Genomic DNA, 27663 nt, shown 5'->3' on the forward strand with positions numbered 1-27663 from the left:
GCGTCGTCGTAGAGTCGGCCTCAACCTCAGAAGAGGAGCTGATCGAGGTCTTAAGCCACGGCCTAGGCGTGGAAGAAGGCCAGCCCGTCGGAATGGACCCCGACGCAGGTGACGACGACGACATCGTCGAGGATACCGACGGGGCCCCTGCTCGCCCGTCGGATTCCCCTCTGCCAGCGCCGCAAGACAACTCGGCGGCCATTTTGTTGGCCATACAGTCCTTATGCTCCGAGATAAGGACGAGGCTACCGTTACCGACGGAGGAACCTCTCCCGTCGGGGGATCCAGAACCGGGACCTTCTGGTGTTCCCCCTACCAAGAAAAGAAGGATCCATCCACCACCTCCTTTTCAACCGTCGCGCCCCTTCCAGCCCTCCTCCCCGTCCACCCGAGGGGATGATACGGGGACTGACACGGCAGCGACGGGTACGGACGACGAGGCATACGACGAGGATTTTCCGTCGTCGCCTCCCACCAGGGCCTCTCCGCCCGACGAGATCGGATCTTTCCACTCCATGATCTCCAGGGCTTCCGAGCTTTTCCAACTCTGCCCTGAGGAGAAGAAAAAGGAAGGCTTCCTTTATCAGCGGCGCGAGGCCAAGAGGAAGACGGTCCTCGCAGTGCCTCTGTTGGACGACATTTGGGATGAGGGCCTTTCCCTCCTCAAGAACCCTTCCACGACGCCAGCTAGAAGAGACCGGTACGAGAAAAAGTACCGGGTCCCGGACACGGCCCCCCTATGCCTCCGGGCGCAGCCTACCCCGGACTCCGTCGTCTCCGCGGCAGCCAGGAAGAAAGCGGGGGGGGGGGGGTGCGGCCTCCACATCGACTTCCCCGCCGGACGGCGAGGGAAAGAAATTGGATACTATGGGACGTAGAGTCATCTCGTCGGCAGCGACGACGATTAAAGCGGCCAACGCCTTGGCTATCGTGGCCCGCTACGACAGGGAGCTCTGGTACAAGATAGCTCCCCTGCTGGATTTTCTGCCGGACGACAAGAGGGCGGAGGCCCTTGAGATCCTGCAGGAAGGTGAGGTGGCCTCGGACCACGCCATCACCGTGGCGACGGACATCGCCGACACTGGGTTCCGCCAGCTGGGCAACGGCGTTTGCCTTCGACGTCGTGGATGGCTCAAAGCTACGGACTTCCGGCAGGACGTCCAGACCAGAGTCCTGGACATGCCCTTCGACGGGAACAACCTGTTTGGGAAGACAGTGGACGATTCCTTCAGGCCATCAAGGCGGATACTGAGACGGCCCGGGCCCTTGGAGTCCTGCAACGACGGACGCCCTTTCGGAGCGGCGGAGGCAAGGGCGCCTCCAAAGGTTCCGGCGGCGGTTTCGCTTCCTACCGTCAAGCGGCCCGCTCGTCGTCGCAAGAGGCCTACAGAGGACGAGGCAAGTCTAGCGGACCCCGCCGTCGTCGCCAAGGAGGTCAAGGCGGCAAGGCCGCGTCCAAGCAGGATTGAACCGGCCGTGGGGTCGGGCCCCCACCGAAGCACCCCGGTGGGAGGCCGGCTGGCGGGCTTCGTCAGCGTGTGGGAGTCCATCTCCACCGACCGTTGGGTGCTGGACGCCCTGGCCCGGGGCCACGCGCTCGAGTTTCAAAGAAGGTGCCCGCGCGTCCCCCCCGTGGCCAGGAAAGAACTTCACGTCCCTCAACTTCTCCTGGAGGTAAAGGCGATGCTCAGAAAGGGCGCCATCAAACTCGTCCCAAAGAGGCTTCGGGGCTCCGGAGTCTACTCGAGATACTTCCTCGTGATGAAGAAGACGGGAGGATGGCGCCCCATCCTAGATCTGCGACGTCTGAACAAGTTCATCAAGGCGCAGAAGTTCCGGATGGTCACCCTCCAGCACGTCCTGGGTCAGCTGGAGGAAGGAGACTTCCTATCGTCGTTGGATTTGGAGGATGCCTACTTCCACATTCCCATCCTAAAGGGGCACCGCAAATTCCTCAGATTCGTGGTCCAAGGGCGTCATTACCAGTTCAAAGCCCTTCCCTTCGGACTACGGTCGGCACCCAGGGTATTCACCAAGTGCCTCGCACCGGTGGCGGCGCAGCTGCGCCGCGAGGGGATTCACGTCTACCCCTACCTGGACGACTGGCTCATCCGCGCCAAGACGAGGGAGCTCGCCGTGGTCCACACGGCAAGGACCGTCCAACTCCTCACGGACCTGGGATTCTCCGTGAACTACGCCAAATCCCACCTGGTGCCCGCGCAAGTCGCACTGTTTCTGGGAGCGAGGCTCGACACAGTGTCCCTTCTGGCCTCCCCGTCGGAGGAGAGGACCAGGACCATCTTGGGCAAGGTGCAACGGATGTTGGTGGCCGACGCGGCCAAAGTGAGGTCCATCAAGTCCCTCCTCGGGATGATGTCTTCCTGCATCTACCTCATTCCCATGTGCAGGCTCCGGATGCGCCCGTTGCAAGAATTCCTGGATGCGCGCTGGATCCAGACGGGCAGCTTCGAGGAAAGGATCAAGCTCGACGAGAGTTTCCGACGAGCGATACGGTGGTGGGGCACCCGCGCGCATCTGACGGCGGGCATGGACTTCCAGACCCCAGCCCACCAGGAGACTGTGACCACGGATGCCTCCCTGGAAGGGTGGGGAGCGCACACCGAAAATCTGCACGCAAGGGGACTCTGTCTCCCGACGGAGAAGTCCCTGCATATCAACGTCCTGGAGCTCCGTGCAGTGTTTTGGGCCCTCAGGTCCTTCCTTCCGTCCCTCAAGGGCAAGGTGGTGAGGATCTTCACCGACAACACCACCACCATGTTTTACATCAGGAAACAGGGCGGAACCAGGTCCCCAGCGCTGTCCAAGGAGGCGCAGGACCTGTGGCATTGGGCCGTCGCCCAAGGGATTTTTCTGGTGCCGTTTCATCTGGCAGGGATAAAAAACACCATCGCCGACTCACTCAGCAGGGAGCTGCGCTCGTGCCACGAGTGGGAACTACGGCAGGATCTGGTGGATCGCCTCTTCCGACGGTGGGGCACACCCCAGATCGACCTGTTTGCGACGGCGACGAACACCAAGTGCCGGAGGTTCGCCAGCAGGTTTCCCCAGACGAGGAGCATGGGCGATGCTTTCTCGTTCCCCTGGGAGGGCCTGTTCCTCTACGCGTTCCCTCCCTTGCCTCTGCTAATCCGGCTCGTCAACCAGCTCAAGAGGTCACGGTGCAGGATGATCCTCGTCGCACCTGCGTGGCCGAGGCAGATATGGTTCCCGGACCTTCTGGACTTGTCAGCGTCCCCGCCGATCAAGCTGCCGGCGGACGCGGATCTACTCTCCAGGGAAGGAGGCGCCATCCTCCACCACGACCCGAAGTCGCTGAACTTGCAGGCCTGGCTCCTGCAGCGCTAGAGTTTGGAGGATACGACATACCGGCCGATTGCAGAGAGGTTCTTGCAAAGGCCAGGGCGTCCTCGACTCTTAAATGCTACGGACACAAATGGAAGAGGTTCTCTGTCTGGTGCCACGCACAGAAGATTAACCCTCTACGGATTACGGCTCCCCAAGTACTGCCGTACCTGCTGACGCTGGCCAAAGCTGGTCTGGCACACGCGTCCATCAAGATTCATCTTGCTGCGATCTCCCGATACACCAGAACCACGGGGCGGACGTCCTTGTGGTCTCATCGTCTGGTGAAAGAGTTCATGAAGGGACTGTTCAGATCGTTCCCGCCGGTGAAGGCTCCGGCCCCGGCGTGGGAGCTCAACGTGGTGCTGACCAAACTCATGGGACCTCCGTTCGAGCCTCTGCACTCGGCCCCGTTGAAGTTTCTATCGTGGAAAACAGCTTTTCTTGTGGCCATCACCTCCGCACGACGAGTGGGAGAGATCCAGGCCCTTTCCTGCAAGGCTCCGTACTTGACTTTCCACGACACGAGGGTAGTGCTCAGGACGCACCCCTCCTTCATGCCCAAGGTACCGTCGGACTTCCATCTCAACGAACCCTTGGTGTTACCTGTGTTCTTCCCGTCGCCTTCGTCGCCGGCTGAGAGGACTTTGCACTCGCTGGATGTAGCTAGAGCGCTGAAGTTCTACGTGGACCGCACGAAGGGTTTTCGGAAGACGTCACAACTCTTTGTGAACTTTGGACCTGTCAATCAGGGGAAGGCTCTCTCGAAGGCTTCCATCTCCAGATGGCTCTCCGGCTGTATCATGTGCTGTCACCGGTTGGCAAACCGACCGCTGCCTGGCCGTCCGAGAGCCCATTCCACCAGAGCGATCGCAGCTACCACGGCGTTCCTATCTGGTGTGCCCCTGCTGGACATATGCAGGGCTGCTACGTGGAGGTCGACGCACACCTTCACGAAATTCTACTGCGTCGACCGGGATTCCAGGGAGGAGTCCAGGGTCGGCCAAGCAGTGCTGCGCAACCTGTTCGCCTGAGGTGAGCCTGGTGAGGAGGTAAGATGCTTAATGTTGAGTTGATGTGATGCTTAATGTTGAGCCTTTGCCACCTCCCGTGGTTGTGCATGTGTGTACTGCTATGTATTCTTTATTCATGAGCATGTGAATCCATGCCAGACCCCATGCTGGAGAAGGAACAAGTTACTTACCTGTAACTGTTGTTCTCCAGCATGGGTCTGGCATGGATTCACATGCGAACCCTCCCGCCTACCCCTCTGCGGCTCTTCACTTGGTCATACTGCCACTTCACGTGCTTCCAAATCTGAAGATGGCTGCCAGAGGCGGTGCTTAGGTAGAGGGCAGTCATTGGCTGTGGTCAGTATGACGCAGAGACCAGTGATTGGTTATTACTACGAAAGACAGATACGAAACGAAACTGATACTGGTTTTTTCTTTACCGAGGATTCCCAGCCTGACGACGGGGAATATTCATGAGCATGTGAATCCATGCCAGACCCATGCTGGAGAACAACAGTTACAGGTAAGTAACTTGTTCCTTCATCACAATACACAAAGGTTTGCAAGGGATGGGAGTGTTCCACAAGTATGTGGGCATCTGCTGTCGTCCTCCCACAGATAGCCACCCCAGGTGTCAGTGTCGTGTAGCTTCTGCCTTTCCCTGGCCACATGAGGGAATCTTCCCTCCTGGGAAGTAGTGATAGCATTGCTAGATTTGTCACAGTGGTTATGTTGTAGGCCACCCTGTTGCCCTAGGTTGGCTTCTGCAAGTCCTAGCAAAAACAAAGAGGTGATGGCTGGAAGGTTTAGAATTAATCTTAAACCTCTGGCAATTGCTCTGGGCAACCCTCCAGATCATTGTTCTTCGCCTGCCAAGTCATTAAAGGGAAAAGACCATATGCAAATCGGGCTTGGTCCCACCCCCAAAGGTGAAGTTCAGCCTGAACTGCTGTCGCATCCCTTCTCACTGCCTTGAATGCCTGACCATTCGAGTTTTTCTTTAATCTTTCCTGACCACCCATATCTTCTTACTGCTGAACCCTCGGACGTGTGACTCTGCAGATCCTCAACTTGTGAAGCATGAAGTCTCCCCTGCAGTTGCAGCTGTCCAGCATGAAGAAAGGTCTTGCGGGCCCTGCTTCTTTGTTTACACCACAAGAATCGACTTTCACCATTTTTTCAAAGTGGATTTTGCTGATTGCAAGCTACATTGTCCTGGGGGTCCTCCGAGCTAGTCAACAACATGGTGGTTCATCGTGCTGGTGTTGTCCAGCTGTCAGTTTTCAGGTGCAGTCTCAGCAGAGAGAAGAGCCACCAATTAGCGAGACCTATATCTTGGTGGCAAAAGTGATCTTTGCTCCTGCGACCCCTAGACCATCAACGGAACCAAGACCAAGTACAGGGGCCCAACAATTTCAGGAATCGCCAAAGTGGTCCCCAAGTGAATCGGAGTACAGGCGGGGTGATTAACTGGCTCTGCTATGTTAGTTTTGGCGTGATGTCCTCAGTTGAAGATGATGGACGGGAAAATTGATGTGTTGCGACCCAGGCGCTCCACCTAAGGCAGTTGGAATATGTAGGCTGGGTGGTTGTCACCGGCGGGGTTCTTGTTTCTGTATATATACTTGCATGTAGCACAAGATATTTAATAAAGCAACTTATCTGGAAGACTTACTAGATTATCTGCTATCATGCTTTTAAACAATGTACTGAATCGATCCCTAGGAGTGAGAATATTCTCCTTTTAAAAAAAGAAATTGCTCATGTTATCACTTGCTGCAATATAATATTTGGGAAAGGCAGCTGGGCAACAATATTGTAGAATTGTTAGCCGTTCCTGCACTGACAAATATGTATTTGATATCCACCAAACGCGGGTAACGGCAGACTAGCAGGGCGGGCACTACTAGGCTTATTTTGGTCCCTAACTGACTCGCCAAATAGGCTTTTAATAAAGGAAGTATAATAGTGTTGTGTTTCGCCATATCTATTCATTTATTCCATTTTAAAAAATCACATTTTGCTGCCTCTGCACCGGTTATGGTTGTAACTATCCAAAAAGGAAAAGGACTTTTATTTACCTCTTTCTATCAGTGCTGATAGAAAAGGGACTCGCCAGTGCTTAAAGTTTAATTGATATTAGAAAAGTGCTAAATATTGAGCTCTTTGAATTAATAAATACAAATTCATTAAATTCACAAATACATTACCAAAATGTTTACATAATGAAAATACTTATTGTACTGCCAATGTCCTTGCTTCCAAATGCAAGCTCTAGTGGCTATAATCTGCTATGACCTACGCAGAGCAATGCATTTCTTAAATGTAGGAGAGGAAGCCTAATGTCACAAAGGTCAAATTAAAAAAGGGCTACCAAGATTAGTGAAATTACACATTGATAATGGGATTGGTTGTCATTTGTATAATACATTCTTAATACTGTCACATATTATAGCCTGCAATCATTAAGATGCGTTTAAAGAGCTCATAAATTCCTTCCATAGTATTCAATGCATTAGCTCAATGCAGAATCCATTCATTGATATGATTGCCAGTTTTCTTAAAATGAACCGCTCTAATTTAACAGTTAAGGGGATAGTGAGTTCTTATCAGTGATGTTTACTCCATGTGGGGTTTTACTACTGAATCTAATCAGCCTGGTTTCCTATTTTCTAAGTAGGACTCCCTATTGCCTTCTCTTGGGTGCACTGTGATTTTGCTTAGTCTAACTCATTTAAATAAATTATAATATTCTGAAAAGTGTATGGCTGCTGGATACATCCGATCTACTTTCTTAATGGCTCTCATATGCTTTAACACATGAAGTTTAACTTTTCTGATGATACTGCCTGTATAATTTGAAACAGGGTCATAATAATCCATATGTTACAAATAGATTTTCTCTAATGTAGCATCTCCAATTGACATTAGGCTTTCCAAAGCATTGTGTTCTAATGTTACTACAGATTGAGCAAGAACCACAAGGGTGAGAACCTGTTCATGTATGGTCCAAGATTGAGTATTAGCTTTGTAATGGCTCTTTAGCTGGTCTCCTGTTTTTTTTTTTCCTCTTTTATAACAAATTTTGGGCCTGTTGCAGTCACTTTTTCTAGATCTGTCTTTTGTAAGAAAGTAGCAGTGCTTATTTAAGATGTCGTCATTTGGTAGATTTGAATCCCATAATGCATTCTGTTCTTATTCAATGACTTCTCAAATGCTCTATTCAGTACTTTGTGTGAATCTCCTCTGGCTGTACATTTGGAGAGCACCACTTTACATGTGTCAATAAAACATTTCTCTGGTGAGCAATTTCTCCTAGCTCTCAGTGGATTGAGTATGTCATTATTTGTACATTTTTTTTTTAATGAAAGGTAATACGTAATATCCTGCAGTGGCTTTTCGGTACATTTGAATGCTGCTTTGTTCCACTATGATCATTAGATCAAAAAAATCTGTTTGTGTTTGACGAAATACAAAATGTAGATTCAAATCATTATTAAAATCTGTAAATCTGTTTTTGTACCTTTCCATAAAATGAAGAATTGAAGCCACATACTCGCTTTGTTCCATGTGTTGTCTTTATTTGCCAAAACATCAGAAAAGCTCCCAATATCCCGTCAAAACCTTCGCATAAAATGGGGCACATTTAGTCCCCATAGCAGTAACCCTTATTTGTGAAAAATATTGCTTATTAAATAAGAAGTAATTATACTTGAAGCAAAAATCAATCATTTCTATAAGCATTGACGTATGCTCCTTATGGATGGCTGGGCGGTTTCTTGTAAAATAAAGAGGTGTTCTAATTCCATCAGGGTGATTGAAGGAGGTATACAGGGATGTCAAATCCTATGTTACTTAGATGTCCTCCTCTTCCCAGGATATTTCATATAACCTCCAAATTGCATCTGTAGTGTCCCTGACATAAGATGGTAGGCTAGTGATTAGTGGCAGAAGATGAAAAATCAAAACTTTAGGTGGGCTCTGTTAATGAGTTGATTGAACTTGCAATCGATATTCCTGAGGGCATGTACCTTTCGGTAGCAAATAAAACATGGGTGCCTCATCTCATTGCCACAGGCCCCAGAACACAAAAACCATGCCATCTAGTGATGGGGGAAATGGGTCACTGGACTCCCCCTTTGGGACCCATAAACACAGGGGCCCTAGCTGGACTCCGTCCTGGTGCCTTTGGCGCCAGGCTCATATAGAGATGTGAGCAGGAACACTTTATTTCAGTGCAGGTGTCCTTTTACTTTATTCCAGTGAAGGAGTGCTTTTATTTTACAAGAACTTTCCAGGAGCTGGAGGCCTTTATTCCAGAGAACATCCTCATGTGCTGACTCATCGGGTTTGGCAGGGAGGTTGAACCTGGTGGGAGTGGCTTCAGAAGCTCGGCTATATAAGCTGCTCCATCCTTAAGGCCGGTGCTTCGCGTTACTGTGCACTCGCGTGCAACGTGACACTCGCCGCCGCTTGGATCAGTTTACTTACCTTTGAAACCAGGCGTTCTCCTGCATACTCACCTCCAGGAAACCAGTGCTTCATTGCTTCATCTGCAGACTAATCTCCTGACATCCAGTGATCTTGATCCCGACATCGCAGCACTGCACTCCGCATCCACGAATTCGGACCCTGTGAAGAAGAAAGACAAGGTTAGAACATCCGTCTTAGGGCTGTGCCGCATTTGAACCCTGCACGCCTCCTAGTTAACAATTTATCAGCTACTGTACCGCTGCAGCTTCGTTCCCCGTTCCCTCCGGCTGCCGCCTTGAGCTCCGCAGCTTCTGCCGGGCCGGCAACATCACAGGAAGAAATCAAAAGAGCAAACCTCAAAAGCGGAACAGACAGCAATACAAGACAACTTTACAATACAACAAATGCAGACGAGGAAAGACTAAGGCAAACAAGAACACTTACCTGAAATTTAGTGGCTTAGTCGCAGCAGGACTGGGCTACCACATGTAAGGGACCAGTGAAGGAATTTGGTCCAGATCATACAAGGGCCCCTGCCAGAAGCAGCAGGACAGAGTGCACGCCAAAACTAAAAAGGTGAGCTTTCCAGGGACAGCACATCCCACGGGTATCACGGTTTAGGAGAAGGAATCTGGAAGGGGATCAGGCGCACAAGCTGGCATACTCTCGCCCCTATTCTCCACGCAGGAGCAGTTCCGAGCAGCATCACCTATTACCACCAGTCACCAAATAAGCGCAGAGGGTGAAGTCAGACCCGAGCGACCTCTCCCCCGGGAGGGCTGCAACCGTGCCCCAACGCCTCTGTGTAGACCAGGTGAGCGTAACAGAACGTGTAACCGAAGCCTCTTCGAATCTCTGCCTTGGCGTTATGGAAACATCTGAAACGGACCAGGTAGCCCGATTACTGGCATAGTTGCAGGCTGAAGTTCATGCCTCAAGACAGGAAACCAATGCCCTAAGGAGAGATCTAATTGTGAACCGCGAGCGGACAGATGAACTAGCAAGGCAAATGATCCAGGCACAGGTAGGCCAGGTCCCACTGCCTGGATATGCCCCTCCTGCCGCGCCTCCACAGCCCACACGAGTACAGGTGGTTCTTCTGGGGGCAGGGGGTTCCCCTGGGCCCGCCAGAACGCTTCACAGGCGATCCAAATATGTACGCCATCTTTATGAATCAATGTCGCCTAAATTTCTTGTCCAGACCTGGGGCATTCCCCAATGATCAGGCAAGAGTGGCATTTGTGTACTCATATTTCGGAGATAGTGCAGCAGACTGGTCAATATCCTTGGTAAACCAGGATGATCCTTTGCTTCGAGACTTCCGAGGTTTCCAGCGTGAAATGGAGAAACTATTTGCACGGCATACTCGAGGACGTGCTCTGGACAATGAACTGTTATCACTACGGCAGTGTAACCAAGACCTACTAACATAGATCGCTTCCTTCAATCGTCTGATAGCACAAACTAACTGGCCAGAGGAGAAAAGAACTACGCTTTTTTTTACCAAGCTTGCGAGGGGAACTTAAGGATGTATTAGCCCAAGTAGTAAATCCCCAGGAAAGATGTCCTGAATACATCGACCTGACCGTGCAGCTTGATCACAGAATCGGAAGATGGATCAGGCCAAGGCCGAGGGGCGGCCGGTCTATGTGCGACCCCGGGAGAATGAAACCAAATCCTACGATCAGTCCGAGCCAATGCAAATCGGAGGCTTGCGGAGCCCACTCACCAAGGCAGAAAGTGAGAAAAGGAGACGGCACCAGCTTTGTTTGTACTGTGGTAAGGCAGGTCACTATCTCCGAGAATGCCCAGTGAAATCACTCAGGAAAGCAGCTGGAGCAACTGATGAGCGTGAAGAACAGGACTTGCGGGGTGCAGGTGGGGGGGACTCCAACGCCCGGCAAGCGTAGGGGTCCACTTGTCGAGCGGTGAAAAGGAACCTATACAGACCTTGCATCTAGTCATCCCTGTGCTCCCGGTAAACCACAAGCAACCGTCGAAAATACATGTCTTGGAGGCATACATTGGCAGTGGGGCTGCGGGAAATTACATGGACCAAGATCTGGCTACCCGGATAGGCCTTCCTCTCCGACAGAAGCATGTTTCGGAAAACATCACAGCAGTTGATGTATCTCAGCTACCGTCCGGCCCAGTGACGTATTACACCGAGAAGGTCACGACGTATTACACCGAGAAGGTCACGCTTCTGTGTCCGGAGGGTCACCAAGAGGACATAACCTTCGATCTCATTGGCGCTCCCCAGTTCCAGATATTGGGAATGCCCTGGCTGGAGACCCAGAATCTGAGGATTGACTGGCGTAAACAAGTTCTGACCTTTCCCCAAGACCATGCAGACTCCTGTTCTAGCAAGGAATTCTCATTAAAAGGTCTTACCAAACCAGGTTTGTCGAAGAAAAAAACCATACTGGGCCTCACCAGTTCACTACCACCAGAATACCAAGTTGTCTTTCATAAAGAGCAAGTGAACACCCTACTTCTGCACAGACCGTATGACTGCCAAATTGATCTGGTACCTGGAGCTCAAGTTCCCGGCAGCTGGATTTACGCCCTAACAGAACAGGAAAACCAGCATCTAAAAACTTATCTCGGTCAGTATCTTGCAAATGGCTTCATTCGTCCGTCCAAGTCCCCTGCATCCTCACCCCTCTTTTTTGTGCCTAATAAGGAGGGAGACCTGAGAACTTGCATTGACTGCAGAGCACTTAACCAGATCACGGTAAAAAAACAGTCCTAGTTGCTGCTTATCCCCGAGCTCTTGGATCAAGTAAATGCTCAGATATATACAAAATTAGACTTACGAGGGGCCTACCATCTAGTAAGAGTCGAAAAAGGAGACGAGTGGAAGACGGCCTTTTGGACGAAATATGGCCATTATGAATATCGGGTCATGCCCTTTGGACTATGTAATGCCCCAGCGGTGTTACACTTTTTCATGAATGACATGCTCCACGAACTATTGGACGTCTGCGCTCTTGTCTTTATTGATGACATTCTTATCTATTCGACCACCAAGAAGGACCACATCAACCATGTCCGGGCAGTTTTGGAGAAACTGCAGCAACACCGGCTATATGCCAATTTGTAGAAATGCTTCTTTCATATGACAGAGGTAGAATTCATTGGCTTTATTCTCACACCACGGGGCGTACGCATGGACACGAGCAAGGTAGACGCTATCCTTAACTAGCCCTCACCGACATCCATAAAGGGAATACAGAGTGTACTTGGGTTCGCTAATTTTATCACCGGTTCATTCCCGGTTTCTCCCAGATCGTCCACCCAATGGCCTCTTTACTACGGAAAAATAAACCATTTAATTGGTCCAAGGAGGCAGAGAAAGCCTTCCAGGAGCTAAAACGAGCATTTACCACAGCACCAATTCTATGGCATCCTCGACCAGAACTGCCATACGTGGTTGAAACGGATGCTTCCAACATAGCAATGGGAGCAGTCCTGTCACAACGAGACCCCAAAACCGGTCAGTTGCATCCCGTGGCATTCTGGTCTCGCAGGTTTTCAGCCCCTGAATTGAATTATGCAATCACTGATAAAGAACTGCTAGCAATAAAGGTAGCGTTCAAATCCTGGAGACATTATCTTCTTGGAGCTAGACATACAGTCCCCGTCGTCACTTCAAGCAGACTGCATTCATAAAAGCATTGCCATCCATACCAACTTCTCCAGCCCAGATCCGGTATTCCAGTCATTAGCGGTCATTCCGAAATTTAATAGGACTCTGCATGGGTCTTTGGCCCCTCAGAGGCAATTTTATCACACTGAGTTTGCAGGGTAGGGGAGGAATTTATTTTAAGTTACTTCAACTGGTGAACAATGCATTTTCTGTTCTGCCATGTACAATTTATACATTAATCAAATGCCTGTATGTTGGCTCTGGTTTCTCGGACTGGTAGATTTGTGTCCCAGTATTGTTTAATGCCCTCCCTGTTGCACTTCATTTTAAATTTTTTTAATTTTTATTAATCTCAATTGTATTAATTGCTCAAACTGCTTTGTGCCATTGCGTTTACTAACAGGCTTTCCCTTTTTTTGCTGCCTGTTGTATGTTTGAAGTAGACATTTTTTATTTTGTTTATTAGCAATTTTTGCATTTTGCAATATACTAGACAAACAATATACAGTCAAAGTCTTAAGCCCCTTCTCCCGAACAGCAAATATATACAGAGCTAGAACATGTCCAGGAATCTATTCCATATCTTCTAAAAAAAAAATAAAAAAAATAAGTAAAAGATCCCCTTTTTTTTCCAACTAAAAATCATTCTTTCCATGTCAGCCAATTTTAACATTTCGTCCATCCAAACCTGCAGTTCTGGAGATGGTCTCGACTTCCACCCCCTTAAAAGAAATGTTTTGGCTACTGATCTACCTCTAAATAGCCATTTTTGTTGTGAGGTACTTAGCTCAGTCAGTATTTCATCATCATCACCGCCAAGAATTAATGTATTGAAATCATAATCCAAGGTCAGTCCCAACACATTGTTAAAAAGGATGCATAGTCTCCTCCAGAAATCCCTCTCTCCCACACTACCAGAGCATGTGTTCAGTGTGCCCACTTTGTGAGCACAGGCCCAATAATCATTCATAACAGAGAGACCTCTTATGCAATCTCTCAGGCGTCCAATACATCCGGTTTAGGATTTCTATCTGACGCAATCTTTCGCCCAAGCTTACAGAAGATAGGCACATTCTTGCTGATTACCCAGCGTTCCGGATGCATCTCACATTTTAGTCTCCTTGTCCATTCTTACGTTATTGTACTAGTGTCCCTTGATCTAGAATCAATCAGTTTGCAAGATTTACTCACTAGCAGTAAGGGTTACAAAGTCAGTTCCCTCCTCAGACTCGATATCCTCAATTGCCTTTTTAAGCTTGGTATAATCATATGCTGTACAATTTTGTATTTGACACTTCTTCGTCTGATTCAGGGTTAAACACCTGCCATTACTTCTCATACCTCCAATCCATTGTACACCACACAAAAACCAATCTGCCACCTTAGTCTTTTTCTTAGTGTTCAGTATCTTTAAATTATTACCTTAGGAGAGGGTCCAGGAGCTGCAGGTTTAAGCTGCGGCTTCAGCCAACATTCTGGAATCCCCCTGTTGCACTTCATTGAGCATTGATTTCTGAAGCATTTCATGGCTTACTTTCCGCCATCCTCCCACCTCCAAAGGCCTGTGAAGTGATAATTCTTTTAAATGGGAACTCGCGGTTTGATCTCTAGATGCCAAGAAGCCATTTGATTGGGATTAACTAGTCTTTCTGAGGGAGTTTTTTTTTAAATTCAATTTGGGTTGGGACAAAATACGGTCACATGGAGAAGTGTCTCGGGAGAATAGCTCAGCAGCAACCTGCTTGCCGTGGCAACAAGATACGAAGCAACACAGGTTTGATCCCCGGGTCCGCGCTTAGAAACATCGGGGTATTAAGCGGGTTATAAATACGCAACTAAGACATATTCCTGTAACAGCACCTCAATGTCCCTGGGCTGTGTGAGTGCTTTAAAAATGTAAATAAAAAATAAAATGGGTGCCCTCTAATCACTCTGCAAGGGTGTTTGTGAATGACGTTTGAGCTGAACCATTAGTTTGCAAAGGGACGGTGAGAGACGGCGTTGTCCACTCTTGCCTTTGCTTTATGCAGTAGTGATGGGTCCTCTGCTAGCATGTATTAGGAACAAGCTTGAAATCGCAGGCATGAGCGATTTTTTTTTTTTTAATTTTTTTGCTGGCTTTTTGGGGACGATGCGTTTGTCTATTTTGTAGTTACTTTGACATTGATTATTAAACACTGAGAGGGTGCTGGCGACATGGTGCATGCACTAGTATCAAGGATAATTTGGCAAAATCCATTCTCTTCCCCCTTGAAGATACTGGACGAAGGGTGGGCATGACCAAACACGTCCTTTTCACTCCCCAAGAAGAGCATGAAATGCTTGGTGGAACCCTAACCTCATCCGCAGCATTGCATTAGGTAAACTATCGGGTGCATCAAAATTAAGAGCCACATTGAAAGATGAATTAAAGACTTTTCTGGATGGCTCGGCTGAATACCATAATGTAGTCTTAAAGCTGTGGATTATGGGGGATCATCTGATCCCAGATAGTATGAAGCAATGGGTGCACCTGAGAAATGCAGTCTTTTCCCCAGGGATGCTGTGAAAGAGGTTCGCTCGTGCAATCGAGCGAAAATCCGTGTCCCTTTTGGTGGACACTCCCGCCCCCTTCACACCAAAAGTACTGACATCCTCTTAGACAACGTTTAGGAATTATTGTATGTGATCGAATTCACAACAGGGTTTCTTCATTTTAGATCCAGCAAGAGTCCGGATTTAATTTAAGATACAAAGAGTAATAGTTAAGAGCAATAACAACAAACAGAAAAATAGAGCGCTCTACACGTTTTGGGCTATTGATCCCTTCATCAGGAGCAATGGATTTCGAGTTTGGTACAAATGTTCTTCATACTTATATATAGGAAATACATTTAGTTTCAAGATCTCTAAATACGTGCATATTGGCATTTTAATTCAGTTATTCGTGGGCGCAATAGAATATCTCCTTGGGGATTGGTCGGGGATTATGGGTATATTATTGGGTGTCTGGCATGTTACCTGACAAATGTTAGTAATGCCACTTTATTTAGACCGTGCCTACCTTCAAATTGGGAGCACTTGATTGAGAGTTCTATTGAAGGGGATTGGGGTCTGATGGATATATCGGCACTCGAAAGCATCTGTCTATAGGGGGTTACAATTTGTTCATCAGAGTATTTACGAAGAAAACATAATTCCAAAAGTGGAAGGGTACTCACATTTTTGCCATTTTCTCTATGCCCACACTTAGGGTGCAGGGAAAGGGGTCCTCACAGCATACTGTGGCGGGCCATTGGAAGGGGGGGGGGGGTCTGTGGGGAATAGTTTTTTTAAAGGGCGCAATATGGTTAAACTGACTGTGTTGATGATGTAAAGGGTGACTGGGTGAGTTTGGTTAGAAACCAACGTACCAGCGTGGATGTGGGAAGGTTGTGCTGAGGACCGTCACATAAGTGGGTCCAAAATGGCCGCTATTTGGAGCGCAACATGCAGAGATGATTACTCTTTGTATCTTAAATTAAATCCTGACTTTTGTCAGATCTAAAATGAAAAAAGCCTTTTGGTGTGCAGGGGATGGGAGTGTCCAACAGGGACCCTACTTTTCTCTCAAATTATAGTAGCCGCTTGCTGTGCCAGAGACACATTTGCTCCCCCACACCCATAACTCCACTAGAATCACTTTGCACTACTCTGTTCTTAAGAGATGTGTGTTACACTTCCTTTTGACAGTTTGTACAATCGTACCATGTTGCCGGAACAGGTGCGCTTCCATCTGGCTTTAGTTGTTTGGGAGTTATGGATGGTGGCTTTCATCATGGCCCTTGTTCCTTAGCTGTATCTAGGCACCACCCATTAGACTTGTCACAAGAACCCCTACGATTTTCATTTAAGTACGAATAGGGGTTAGAAAGGGCATGTCAGATTGGGGCAGAGGGTGGCTAATATAAGACTCGCATTTACAGGAACTGCTGAAAGTGTCTTTCTTGGATCTGCAACTCGGGGGAGGGTCTTGATGGATTCCGAATGGGGGCATTACATTGGTTTCAGCCTTGCCCCATTTGAAAAGCTTCTATGAACACATAGACGTGGGAAGTGCCTGGTCTTGCATGCATCACAGAATAATCTTATCTGATCCTAGGAGAGTCTTGCGTTGGAAGGCAATGGGAGCATGCATGGGTAGATTGATCTGATGACCTATGGCAGTTCTTTTGTCGAATGCTTGAGAATTCCATAGCTCCCCAGAATAAGATAAATGCAATAACGATCTAGGAGGTTTCCACATACTGGCACTCGCTGGCACTCGCTGAAGGGGACGCAGGACGAGCGTTTATATGAGCATGTGGTGGTCATGGCTAGATATACCGCAGGAAGGGGAAGGAGGTCCTGTCCTGGATATGGCATTTGGACGTGATTGAGCAGCTGTTGGAAGCCCTTACTGTTTTTGGTGTATGTAAAGGGAGTAATTGGATACGGTCTGGGACCTATCGTTAACATGTTGTGGCAGCTTGGGCATGTCTTGTCAGAGTGGAAAAGATCCTGGCTCCCATCCAAAAAATGGCTCATTAGCATATGGGGTGATTATAGCATGGAACGAGTAAGGATTATGATACACGAATCTGCCCTGAACATTGGGGAAGTAATGTCTTCCTTGGGAAAGTACTGTGGTGAGGGAATGCATGAAGTGCACTCTGATTGTACAAGACACACAGGCAGAGTTTGAGGTGTATTATCCTATGCTGAAATGGGGGATGTGGTTGGCATAGTAATGTTGTCTGATTACAGAATTTGTTTGTTTGGAATGTATATGTACTACTTTGGTTCTTGAGCTGTAATATAGTGCGTTTTACTTCCCTTGGCTCATCTACATTGGATTTACCGTAGTGAGGGTGCGATTGTTGGCTTTAGCTTTTCTTTATATCGTTTGTTCATTTTTAAGGTTCATCCGACTAAGTCTTTAGCATTCTTTATATGGATTGTGTGATTGAATCTGATTCATTACTCCTATGCTCTAAAAGCCTGCTTGGACAGATCACCTGATTCCCTTCTTACCAACACAAGTCCCCAGCTGATCGAAAAACACAATTCCGGAGATCACCAGGGGTCGCAGAGGGCAATGACTGCCTAAAGCGAGGGGACAAAAGAGATGAAAATGAGCTGTTTTCCATCTTTCTACTGAAACGAAATTAAAAGAAACGCACGCCGGAATTGTGTGGGAAGGAGCAGACCCTGTACAATTGAGGAAAAAAGCGGGGCAAGGTGATCAACCAGTGGAGACCCCCTTCCCCATCGGGACGCAAAAAATGGCGGGCAGCCGCAACAAATTGTGAGCTGGGTTCGGAGCGACAGCAGACCACCGGGGACATCAGGGGAAAGGTACCCAAAAGCGGGGAGGAGTGAAGTCGCAACGCCTGAGGTGCCATTCCGACCTCTGGGGTGGCAGCGGCTAATATTCATTAAAGAGAGAAGGAGACGACGGGGAAAAGGAATGCAGCGAGACCCTAGGAACGAGCAAGCCACGCACCGCTAGATGGAGGTGCAGAACGAGCATATTCGGAGTGTGGCTTTAACCCAGTGAGGGGCTGGAAGATTGCTGCAGCTGGTCAGAGATGAGCGACAGGACCCAGCGGCGGGGCTGATTGCGGGAAGAAGGCACAGTGAGCATCGAGATGCCGACCTCGCTCCACCAAGGGAGGTAAATACACCGGACGGAGCCGGCAAACAAAACGAGACGTGGCGGAGGAGCATGGTCTGAGATACATCAAGTGGAAAGAACTCTGCTCCACCACCGGCGCCAGAGTAAGGTGGCAAAAGCAATAAGCAATAAACAACAAAGGGTCACGAGGGGAAAGAGAAACACAAGGAGCAGCAGTCCATAAAGTGGGCAGTCCGTGTGAAGCTGTGAACAGGGTGAGAGCACCGGCCCATAGTCAAGGCTAAAGAGAGGCCCGCCCCCAGCAAGGGAGGAAGGCAAGAGAGATGGGGAGAGAGAAGAGGCCACCAGAATGCAGCAGCCCACTGGGAAAGTGTGGAAGCAGTGAAAAGTGCTGCAACCCAGCGGCGGGGGCCACTCGAGAAAGGAAATATAACAAACACTGGGAAACGGTCTACAACAGTGATCATGGACCTACAAGGGAGGTGAAAAGGGGCTGCGGAACTGGTAGATATAATTGAACTGGGCAGAGGGACATGAGTTTTTTTTTTTTAAACCAGCCTGCCAGTCCACATTGAGGCGTTTTGTTAAGAGCGCCAACCCCAAGAGGGTCCGGAGGGGAAAGAAGTACTACTACTGAAGGATACGGCTGCAATGACCATGGCTGTCACAAAAGAAGATATAGCCGGAATTCTGGCGGAGATAAAGGCCTTGAGGTCCGACATACAGACATCTATATCTGAAATCGGGGACAAGGTAGAGCGCATTGAAGGCAAGGTGGAAAATCTTGAGAATAACCAGGCCAAGTAGACTTAATTGAAATGAAACTCAACGCTAGAATGATTGACATTGAACTGAGGGAGGAAGAAATTATGTTAAGAATGGATGACATCGAGAATGGGGAGTGAATATCGAACCTACGGATTCTGGGGCTGGCGGAGAAAGATGGATAAACTCTGCAGCAGGTGGAACGTAAGGTCCAGGACATTATCAATCACCTGTTTGAGGAGGAAGATGCAAAGCTGGTAACGACTGAAAGAGCTCACAGGGGAAGGTAGAGTTTTTGGAGGAGGGCCGCGCTCAAATGTGGCTAAATTCCTTAGCTACAAGGAAAAGACTGAAGTTCTCATCAAAGCCAAAAAAAAAGAGGACATTGAGTTCCAGGGCTCAAAAACCTATATGTTTGACTGCCCTTAAGGCGCATGTAGAAAGTGTGCAGGGGACGGGAGGATTTTTTTCTTTATTAAGCAAGGCTTTGTGCCAAGGCCTTTTTCCTCCCCCGCACCTTGAAATTCTTTGAACCAGCATGTGCTGGATTTATTAAAACCCGATTCGTTTTTCATTAAGTTACCAGGTGTGCACTACTTACCGGATCCTCTTGTTAGATAAACTGTACGCCCAGGAGCTGAGGGAAGCAATAGAGGAGTACTTCCAGATACTGAGGGAAGCAATATATGAGTACTTCCAGATCAATAATAATGGTGAGACAGATATGAACACAGTTTGGGAAGCGCGTAAGGCAGTGTAGAGAGGTCATCTTTATAAGAGAAGCGGCAAGACGAAAGAGGGAGCGCAAATTAATCTAAGATAACCTGAGGTATGATATTACGGACTTGGAAAGTTGCACTCCCAGGGGACATACCGCAGGGAGCACCGAGCAACCCTTAAAAACGTGAAGCATTGAAGCAGCTTGGGAATGGGGAGATAACAAGAAGTTCTTAAAACAGTTTACGAAAAAGGGGATAAAGCCGATAGGATGCTAGCCAATAGACTCTGGGCGCAAAGGGCAGAGAGATGGGTTGAGGAACTCCACATAGAGGGGGAGGGTTAACTAGAGCGGCAAAGGAATAGCAGGCCACTTTTCTTATGAAGCCCTTTACACCATGGAAGGGGCATGGTCGGATAGGGAAATGAGGGAATATATATCAGAGGCGCGTCTGACCCGATTAACAGGGACGGAACAAGCCCATATGGAATCGAATATAACCCCAGAGGTGCTGGCAGCTATAAAGAGTCTTTTCACCAGCGGGGGCGCCAGTGTAGGATAGGTATGGCATGAGATTTTACAATTTGGAGACACCCTAGCCCCACACCTGGCACATCTCTTTAATTGTATATGGGAAAAGGGTATAGAGCCACCATCGTTTTCTAGAGCACACATAGCCATGATCCCGAAGGCCAGAAGGGACCCTGCAACATGTAAGTCATACAGGCCCATATCACTCCTGAACACAGACGCCAAAATATATACGAGTGCTCGCCACTCGCATGGAGGATAATATGCCGTGCCTGGTTCACTTAGACCAGGTAGACTTCATAAAAGACAGGCAGGGAACACATGCAATACGGAAGACCCTAGATATAATGGAGCACACTATGTGACAAGAGGATGACCACGGTCTCCTCAGCATGGACTCAGAGAAGGCGTTTAATAGGGTTGAATGGAATTTCTTGTGGGCTGTGCTGAGGGACATGGGATTCGGTGAAACATTCATAAGAGGAATACAGGCTCTGTATAGATTTCCAAAGGGGAGGGTGGTGGTAAGCAAATACATTTCCAATGCAATCACAATGCCCAGGGGGACTAGGCAGGGGTTCCCCCTATCGCCGTTGTGCGCGCTCTCTATGGAGCCGTTGGAACAACAGTAGGAAGGCTAAAGAGATCAGAGGGATTAATATAGGGGCAGTGAAATACAATCTGGCAATGTTTGCGGATGATATCTCATTATATTTGGCTAACCCCATGAAGATATCCCGAACGTCCTCCAATTAATTCAAGGATTCGGGAAATGGACGGGACTGAAAGTGAACGTAGATAAATCTATGCTCTTCCTATGTAAGAACTTGGAAAACGAGAACCGCACTGAGTCAACAGTAGGCGGGATACCAGCGAATCATGGGATTCTCAGATATTTGGGCATCAACATCACGAGAACCACAGGGGAACTCTAAAGGGCCAATCTACCCCCAATCTTAAAGGAACTATCGAGTGATCTGGAGAGATGATCCAAATTGACTGCATCATGGTTGGGTACAGTAAATGCCCTAAAAATGGTGGTTTTCCCGAAATTATTATATTTATACCAAATGCTCCTGATTCATGTGCCACGCCACAACTTCACCGAAATAGAAGGGATGATATGGAAATGTATATGGCAAGGGAAAAAACAAAGGATGGCGTATGACGCACTGGCCCAACCGAAGGAAAAAAGGAGGGGTAGGTCTCCCGGGTATGTATGAGTACTACTGTGCCTCCGAATTCAGGTCGTTGGTTCCCCATCTAAGAGAAGATAAACAAAATCAATGGGTGGCCACCGAGAACTACCGAATGAGACAAGTCTCATTAGGGGAATGGTTGTGGGCCCCGAAGAAATCCTTTCTGAAGTGTTCAATCACTTTTCAATGGGCTCCCTCTTAGAATTGTGGTGGAACAAAGGGCAAATGAGAAAACTACAACTTACTCATCCCCTATGAGCTGTATCTGGTCACCTCCGATACGGGATGGTATATGAAAGCCGATAAGATTCCAGAAGTGGTATGAGGTAGGGCTGAAGAGAGTGGGCCAAATGATAAAGCCGACTGGATGTATAACCATACAAGAATTGGAGGACGGCTTGCAAATGGGTTCATTTGAGGTGTTCAGGTTCCTACAGCTCAGGGGGACCTTCTTGGTGGAAAAATGGAAGTAAAAATTGAGGAGGGATCTTACCCCTATGGAAAAGATTCTGAGTGAATCATTACTGACCAAGGGTCTCCTATCTAGATTGTAAGCAGCCCTGCTGGAGGATGAAGATAATAAGGGAGAGGGTCTTAAAAGAAGGTGGGAAAAAGACCTGGGCCCAATGATGTCTGATGCTTTGTGGTTACGAATTTGCACAGGGGTCCACAAGACATCTATTTCCGCCCAATATAAATTGCATGGACTTGTTACACAGATGGCAATTTGACTCAAGAGGCTCTCCAAGATGTTTGCTCAAACAATTCCCATGTGCTGGAGAGGTTGTGGCATGGAGGCAGACTACTGACACATGTGGTGGTCGTGCCCTAAGTCACAGGCATACTGGAAGTAGGTCCTAGGCTGGATCAGGAAGTTGTAAGGAATCTCAAGAGACATTGACCCTAGACTGTTCCTCTTTGGCCTAGAGCTAAGGGATGATCGCTGGAAAAGGGTGCCGCATATGGTACACTTTTGGCTCTTGGCCGCAAAAGCGTGTATAACTATTGGCTCCAAGACGGATTCTCTGCCTACGGAACAAATGTGGTTGAAAAAAGCTGGAGACCTATACGAAATGGAAAATATAACGGGCCAACTGCATGACATAACAATGAGCAGAGAACAGGAATGGTCTCCCTTACTAGAGGCCTATAAATAACGCACTGAGAAACTTGATCTGCACCATCAGCTAAGGTGTGATCCCGGTTGGCCATGAATGTTCCTGTTTAAAACATGTCCTGCATCGGAATGGGTGCGGGGGGGAGACTAAATGTTTTTTTTTAATGTTTTGAATGGTGCTTTAGTGTTGGATGTCAATCATATCTTTGAAAATGTCAATAAAAATAAAATAAAAACACTATTCCAATATATTTTCCCCAGCCCGTGACACGGGATGGTAATTTTGTCTTGTCTGGTCTGCACATTTATTTTTACCCCTTGCTATGGTCTTGGTATTCTATTGGATGTGCTGATGGCAATAGATGCACTTGCCAAGAGATCCCACTTCATGGATGGTTCTTTAAATATATCCACTGGCAATTTGTCAAACCCTGGTGCATTCCCAAATGTGTGTGAGACGTTCGTGCTTAGCCACCCTTTCAGACAATTTTGCAGGCTGCTGTATGAAACTGTGGTGTATCTGTCTGGGTTTCATAAAATCTACATTTCTCCAAGCTAGAGTGCACCAGAATGAGACTTTATGGGGATGTGGCCCAATTTCAGTTGCATTGCAGTTCATACCATTTGTAACAAAATGCCTGCTCTGTTGACACCGCCTTCTGAAGATTCCACCAAGTGTGCTTTTTGACGCTTTCTCATTTGCCATTAAGATCTTAAGCCTAGCAATTTCAGCATGATCTTCAACGATTTTAATCCTTGAATTTTTTCTTTCTTTGCAATCTGGCATTTTTTTATGAAACCAAGATAATCTATTTCTACTGGTTCTGCTTGTTGTCTTTACAAGCCCTTGTGGCATGAACAGAGTCTGTATACATCACATGTATTTCCCCAACCATGTGGGCCAAAAGCTCTTAATATGAGGGATTGCTGCGACTCTCCTATAGGAATGATTTCCTAATCTGTCTACCCATTTGATACGTCACTTATCACATGAAGGTCGAACATTTCAATTGCGTTGCTCATTGTTGATGCACTACTTTCGTTGGAGACTCGGATGTCAGTGCTTTGGCAGTTTTGTAATCTTTGCTCTATTTGATTGGCCAATATACTGTGCCTTACAATGTCCAGTAGAAAATAATCCCACCGATACATTGCCCCTAAAGGTTGGATGGGCACGGGATTTTCTTGTAGAATGTCTGCTACTGGTTCACAAATAAAACTCCAACATCAAATGTTTTTTGAGTGCAGTCCAATGATGGAGGCTATGGGTAGAAGCAACCATGATGGTCCACAATTGGGCTAGAGTGGAGCAGAAGCAAGCAAGTCAAATTTCCAAGCAAGGAAGACTGAGGCAACATGCAGGAAAGGAAGAGTCCAGAATGGGTGGTTGGTCCAATTAGCTAGGAGGATGGCAAGGAGCAAAAGACTGATCTCCAGTGTTAAACAAGCAATAATAAAAGATTAATTAAAAACACACATGCACCCTCACACTGCATGTAGATTGGGAAGAATTGAGGACTTTAAACCAGAACCAAGTGTGCTTTTGTGGGCTCGGCTCAAATTGGCAAAATTGCCATTTTGGATGTGCCTTGGGATTTCCACAGGCAAAAGAATTAAGAATTCTGATCTCGAAGGAGAGCTGTGCACAAGAGAGGCTACAGTGATATTGTATGCAATTAGGATGGAGTATGGTGAGGACAGCCGTATAAGCGAAGGCAGTGAGACACTGACAATTATGGGTCCAGTTGTGCTCCCCTTGATGGTATGTTCCTCCATTTCATGTGATCGGAGCTTCTGACTTTCCTAAACGCTATTTTAACACCTGCACATGTATCAACGATTTTTCTTTTCTCTATGGACTCCTTCTGCTGTGAGGAAGCAATGTGTATTTCGTTTCCTGTTCAATCCCACAAAGACGTCAAAAGGTGTAAAGTCACCAAGCGGTGCCAACCGCGCTGTTCTTGACTTTTTGCCGAAGTCCTTCAAAGACCTCAGAGGCAGAACGTCATGCCACTCCTCAAATTGGTCCCCACCTTTTTACTATGTTATTATTTACCTGCTTTAAGACAGCACATTTAAATTAATTTTATTTTTGTTTCTCCCTACGATTCCACAATTTGGGATATCATCCCTCACTTTAATTTTCAATATGCTTTATTCTTCAGATGTCCACCAAACAAACTATATTGGGAAGCCTGTGTGAAATCCCTGTGTGATCTGTAAGGGATGTGATATGATAGTTGTCAAATTGTTCTTGGTTCTTGAAACATACACCGTGCCTCTTCTCGTTCATTTCACGCCATAGTTGTTACTCACACATTCCTCACCCTGACCACTTGAATTCTTCCCTCCTTTTTTTGTTGCGCTTGTGTGAAATTCTTCTTTAACAGACCTTCAGCTGCATGATAATATAAGGTTTAATGTTTTAACACAGTGTGCAAGGGCATTATGGCCGTACTAAATTCAGACGAACCAGGTAGTTTGTGTGAATTGACTCTCCGGAGTGGTGGCCCTCAAATTTCACATAAGGAAATTAAATTTGGTGGTATATGCATGTGGCATACAGATTCTTTTGTGTGCTCCGTTAGTGAGATTTTCTGTAACTTCTCAAATCTTCTGTTTGTTTCCAGTTGCTCCTAACCTGAATCCAGTGAATACTTCTTCAGCTGCTAACGAATTGGGTCCAAACCTGGATGGTACCTATGCAGCCCCTCCTCCAGCCCCAGATACCCCAAGACCTGGCCAACGTACAAAGAATGGTCAACTGATTTCTGAGAAACCAAACGCTGTGTCAGAAGCCCCCACCAAAGTCATGGCTAATATGGAGGATCCAAGTACTAGACCACTCTCTGGCCACAAAACACCAGAGCCAAAATCTGTCTGCAATGCTGTGGTTGCTATGGAAGAACCTAGGGGGGCCATACCAGAATCTGTAACAAAATCTATTTCCAAGGCATCCATGCACAGGCCACAATCGCTCCTGAAACCCCTGCACACTATTGAGGTGCAAAGCTATGAGTTGGAATCATCCTGCAAAACCCATGCCCCTTCTATAAAGGAGCCACGTTCAGCGATTGAACTGATACACAAAGTCCCAGTTGCAATTGATGAACAAAGAAACTGCCCTGAATTAACCTCCCTTATCCCGGCTACTATAGAGCAACCATGCCCTTCACCTGGAACGCTGAAAGTAAATACAGTTGCCATGGAGCAGCCAAGATCTGGAACCCCTGCAGCCAACAAGGCACTGTGTGCAGGATCCGATTCCATGCACAAAACTCCAGCTACTGTGGCAGAACCAGGGGTCGTGTCGGCCAATAAAACCCATGATTCTATCGAAGAATCAAACACTGGTTCAGTAACGATGAACAAAACCTTCAATGCGGTAGAAAGACAAAGCACAGGGTCAGAGACCATCAACAAAACCTATGATGCTGGGGAAGAATCGGGGGTTGGGTCAGGAACTGTGAACAAAACTCATGATGTTATTGAAGAACAAGGGGATGAGTCAAAAAGCATTAACAAAACCTATGATGCTATGGATGTATCAGGGGCCCGGTCAGAAACCATTAACACAACTCACAATGCTATGGAAGAGCCAGGGATTGCCACAGGAACCAATGAGACTACCTGCAATGCGAAGGAACTGGAGTCCATAACCAAGATCATAACCCTCAATGCTTTGGAAGAGCCAGGGATTGAATCAAAAACCACCAGCACAACCCACAATCCAATGGTAGAGCCAGGGATTGACTCAGATGACTCCAGCAAGGCTATGCATGATCCAGTAGTGATTGGGTTAGAAACTATCAACCAAACCAAAGCTACGGGGAAAGAACCATGCACCGGGGCAGACTCCGACACAACTTCCGCTACTGTCGGAGAGCCAATGGTTACACCAGAATCTGTTCACAAAACCTCTGCTACTGTGGGGGTAACGATGGCTCGATTGGAATCGAACTGCAAAACCCCTACTACTCTGGAGGAATTATGCCCTTGGTCAGGGCCAATCCACTTAACCCCAAGTGCCTCAGAAGAACTAACCACTCCACCAATAGAATCACAGACCTTTGCCACTGCTAGGGAACCAAGTAATACACGTGTAGCAATGAACACAACCCCTGCTACAGTTGTCAAACCAAGGAATGATTCGGGGTCATTCTATATAACCCCTCCTACTTCAAAGAAACTATGGCCTCATCCAGACTCAATCTACAACACCCCATTTCCGGTGGGAAAATTAAGGACTGATTTGCAACCCTTTTTTGATACCCCTGCTAATTTTGATACACTAAACCAGGCTCATTACACTATTGGATTACTTCATACAAACTTTCCAACTTCCAATAATCCAAGTGCTGTCCTGCCAACTAACACCACCCCACAGGTGAGGAAATCAATAAACGCACCAGAGTCTATCATGAAGACCTCTGCAACTGTAGAAAAACGAACTGGAATGGAATCTATTCCCGAAACCACTTTAATTGCATTAAACCCAGAGATGGGCCCTGAAATCCAGCAAACCACTGTTTCCTCCTGTAAACCAACTGCACTACAAACTCCTGACTTTATGCGCAAAAGTCCTCTCAAAGCGAGCAACCCAAATATAGACCGGTACACAGTCTGTAGAGCAAATTTCAACATGGAGGAACCAAAAACTGAAATGGATGCTTTTCACATAACTCCTCGAAATATGGAGGAAGCACAGACTGAGGGTGACAAAATTCAAAAAGCAGTTTTCATCCTGGAGACAAGCATGCAACCAGTCACCACCAGTACTACACAGAACTCTTTCAGTCCTCTGACTTGTAGTACTGTCGACTCCACCACCAGCAGTGAAATCAGAACAGACTCAAGAAATGAAACTGTCAACAATCGTCATCCAGTTAACACAAAGGAACCAGGTAGGAATTAGTCTGTGCATTTCTCTTCATCTGCTCCGCGTACCATGCTGTTAAATCTGCATTGCCTACATTTTCGCTTGTATAACACTTCTCATCAGTTTTACCTCTGAGCAATATCTCTTGACAATATCTGAGTACCGCGTGTGCAACCAAGAGGCATTCACATGTTCAGCCCTGCACACACTTACTATTGACCCCCTTTTTTGTCCCTGGGATGGTGCACAAACTGATGTACAAGCCAGCACATTTGACACCCTACACCCTAATTTTTAAAAAATATTTATTTTTAACTC

General features: G+C 47.4%; 1 protein-coding gene across 3 annotated transcripts in view; it reads left to right on the top strand.

Annotated features, from left to right (window-relative positions):
- LOC138480706 (mucin-2-like) overlaps window positions 1-27663 on the top strand; it is a 610165-nt gene that overhangs the window by 317305 nt on the left and 265197 nt on the right. For all 3 annotated transcript variants that reach the window (XM_069612406.1, XM_069612407.1, XM_069612405.1), the window contains one exon: window positions 25097-27370. In XM_069612406.1, coding sequence (XP_069468507.1) covers window positions 25097-27370 — 2274 coding nt within the window. The remainder of the gene's footprint in view (window positions 1-25096; window positions 27371-27663) is intronic.

The sequence above is a fragment of the Ambystoma mexicanum genome, chromosome 5p (assembly GCF_040938575.1).
Source record: "Ambystoma mexicanum isolate Mex_15411 chromosome 5p, UKY_AmexF1_1, whole genome shotgun sequence".
Taxonomy (NCBI): domain Eukaryota; kingdom Metazoa; phylum Chordata; class Amphibia; order Caudata; family Ambystomatidae; genus Ambystoma; species Ambystoma mexicanum.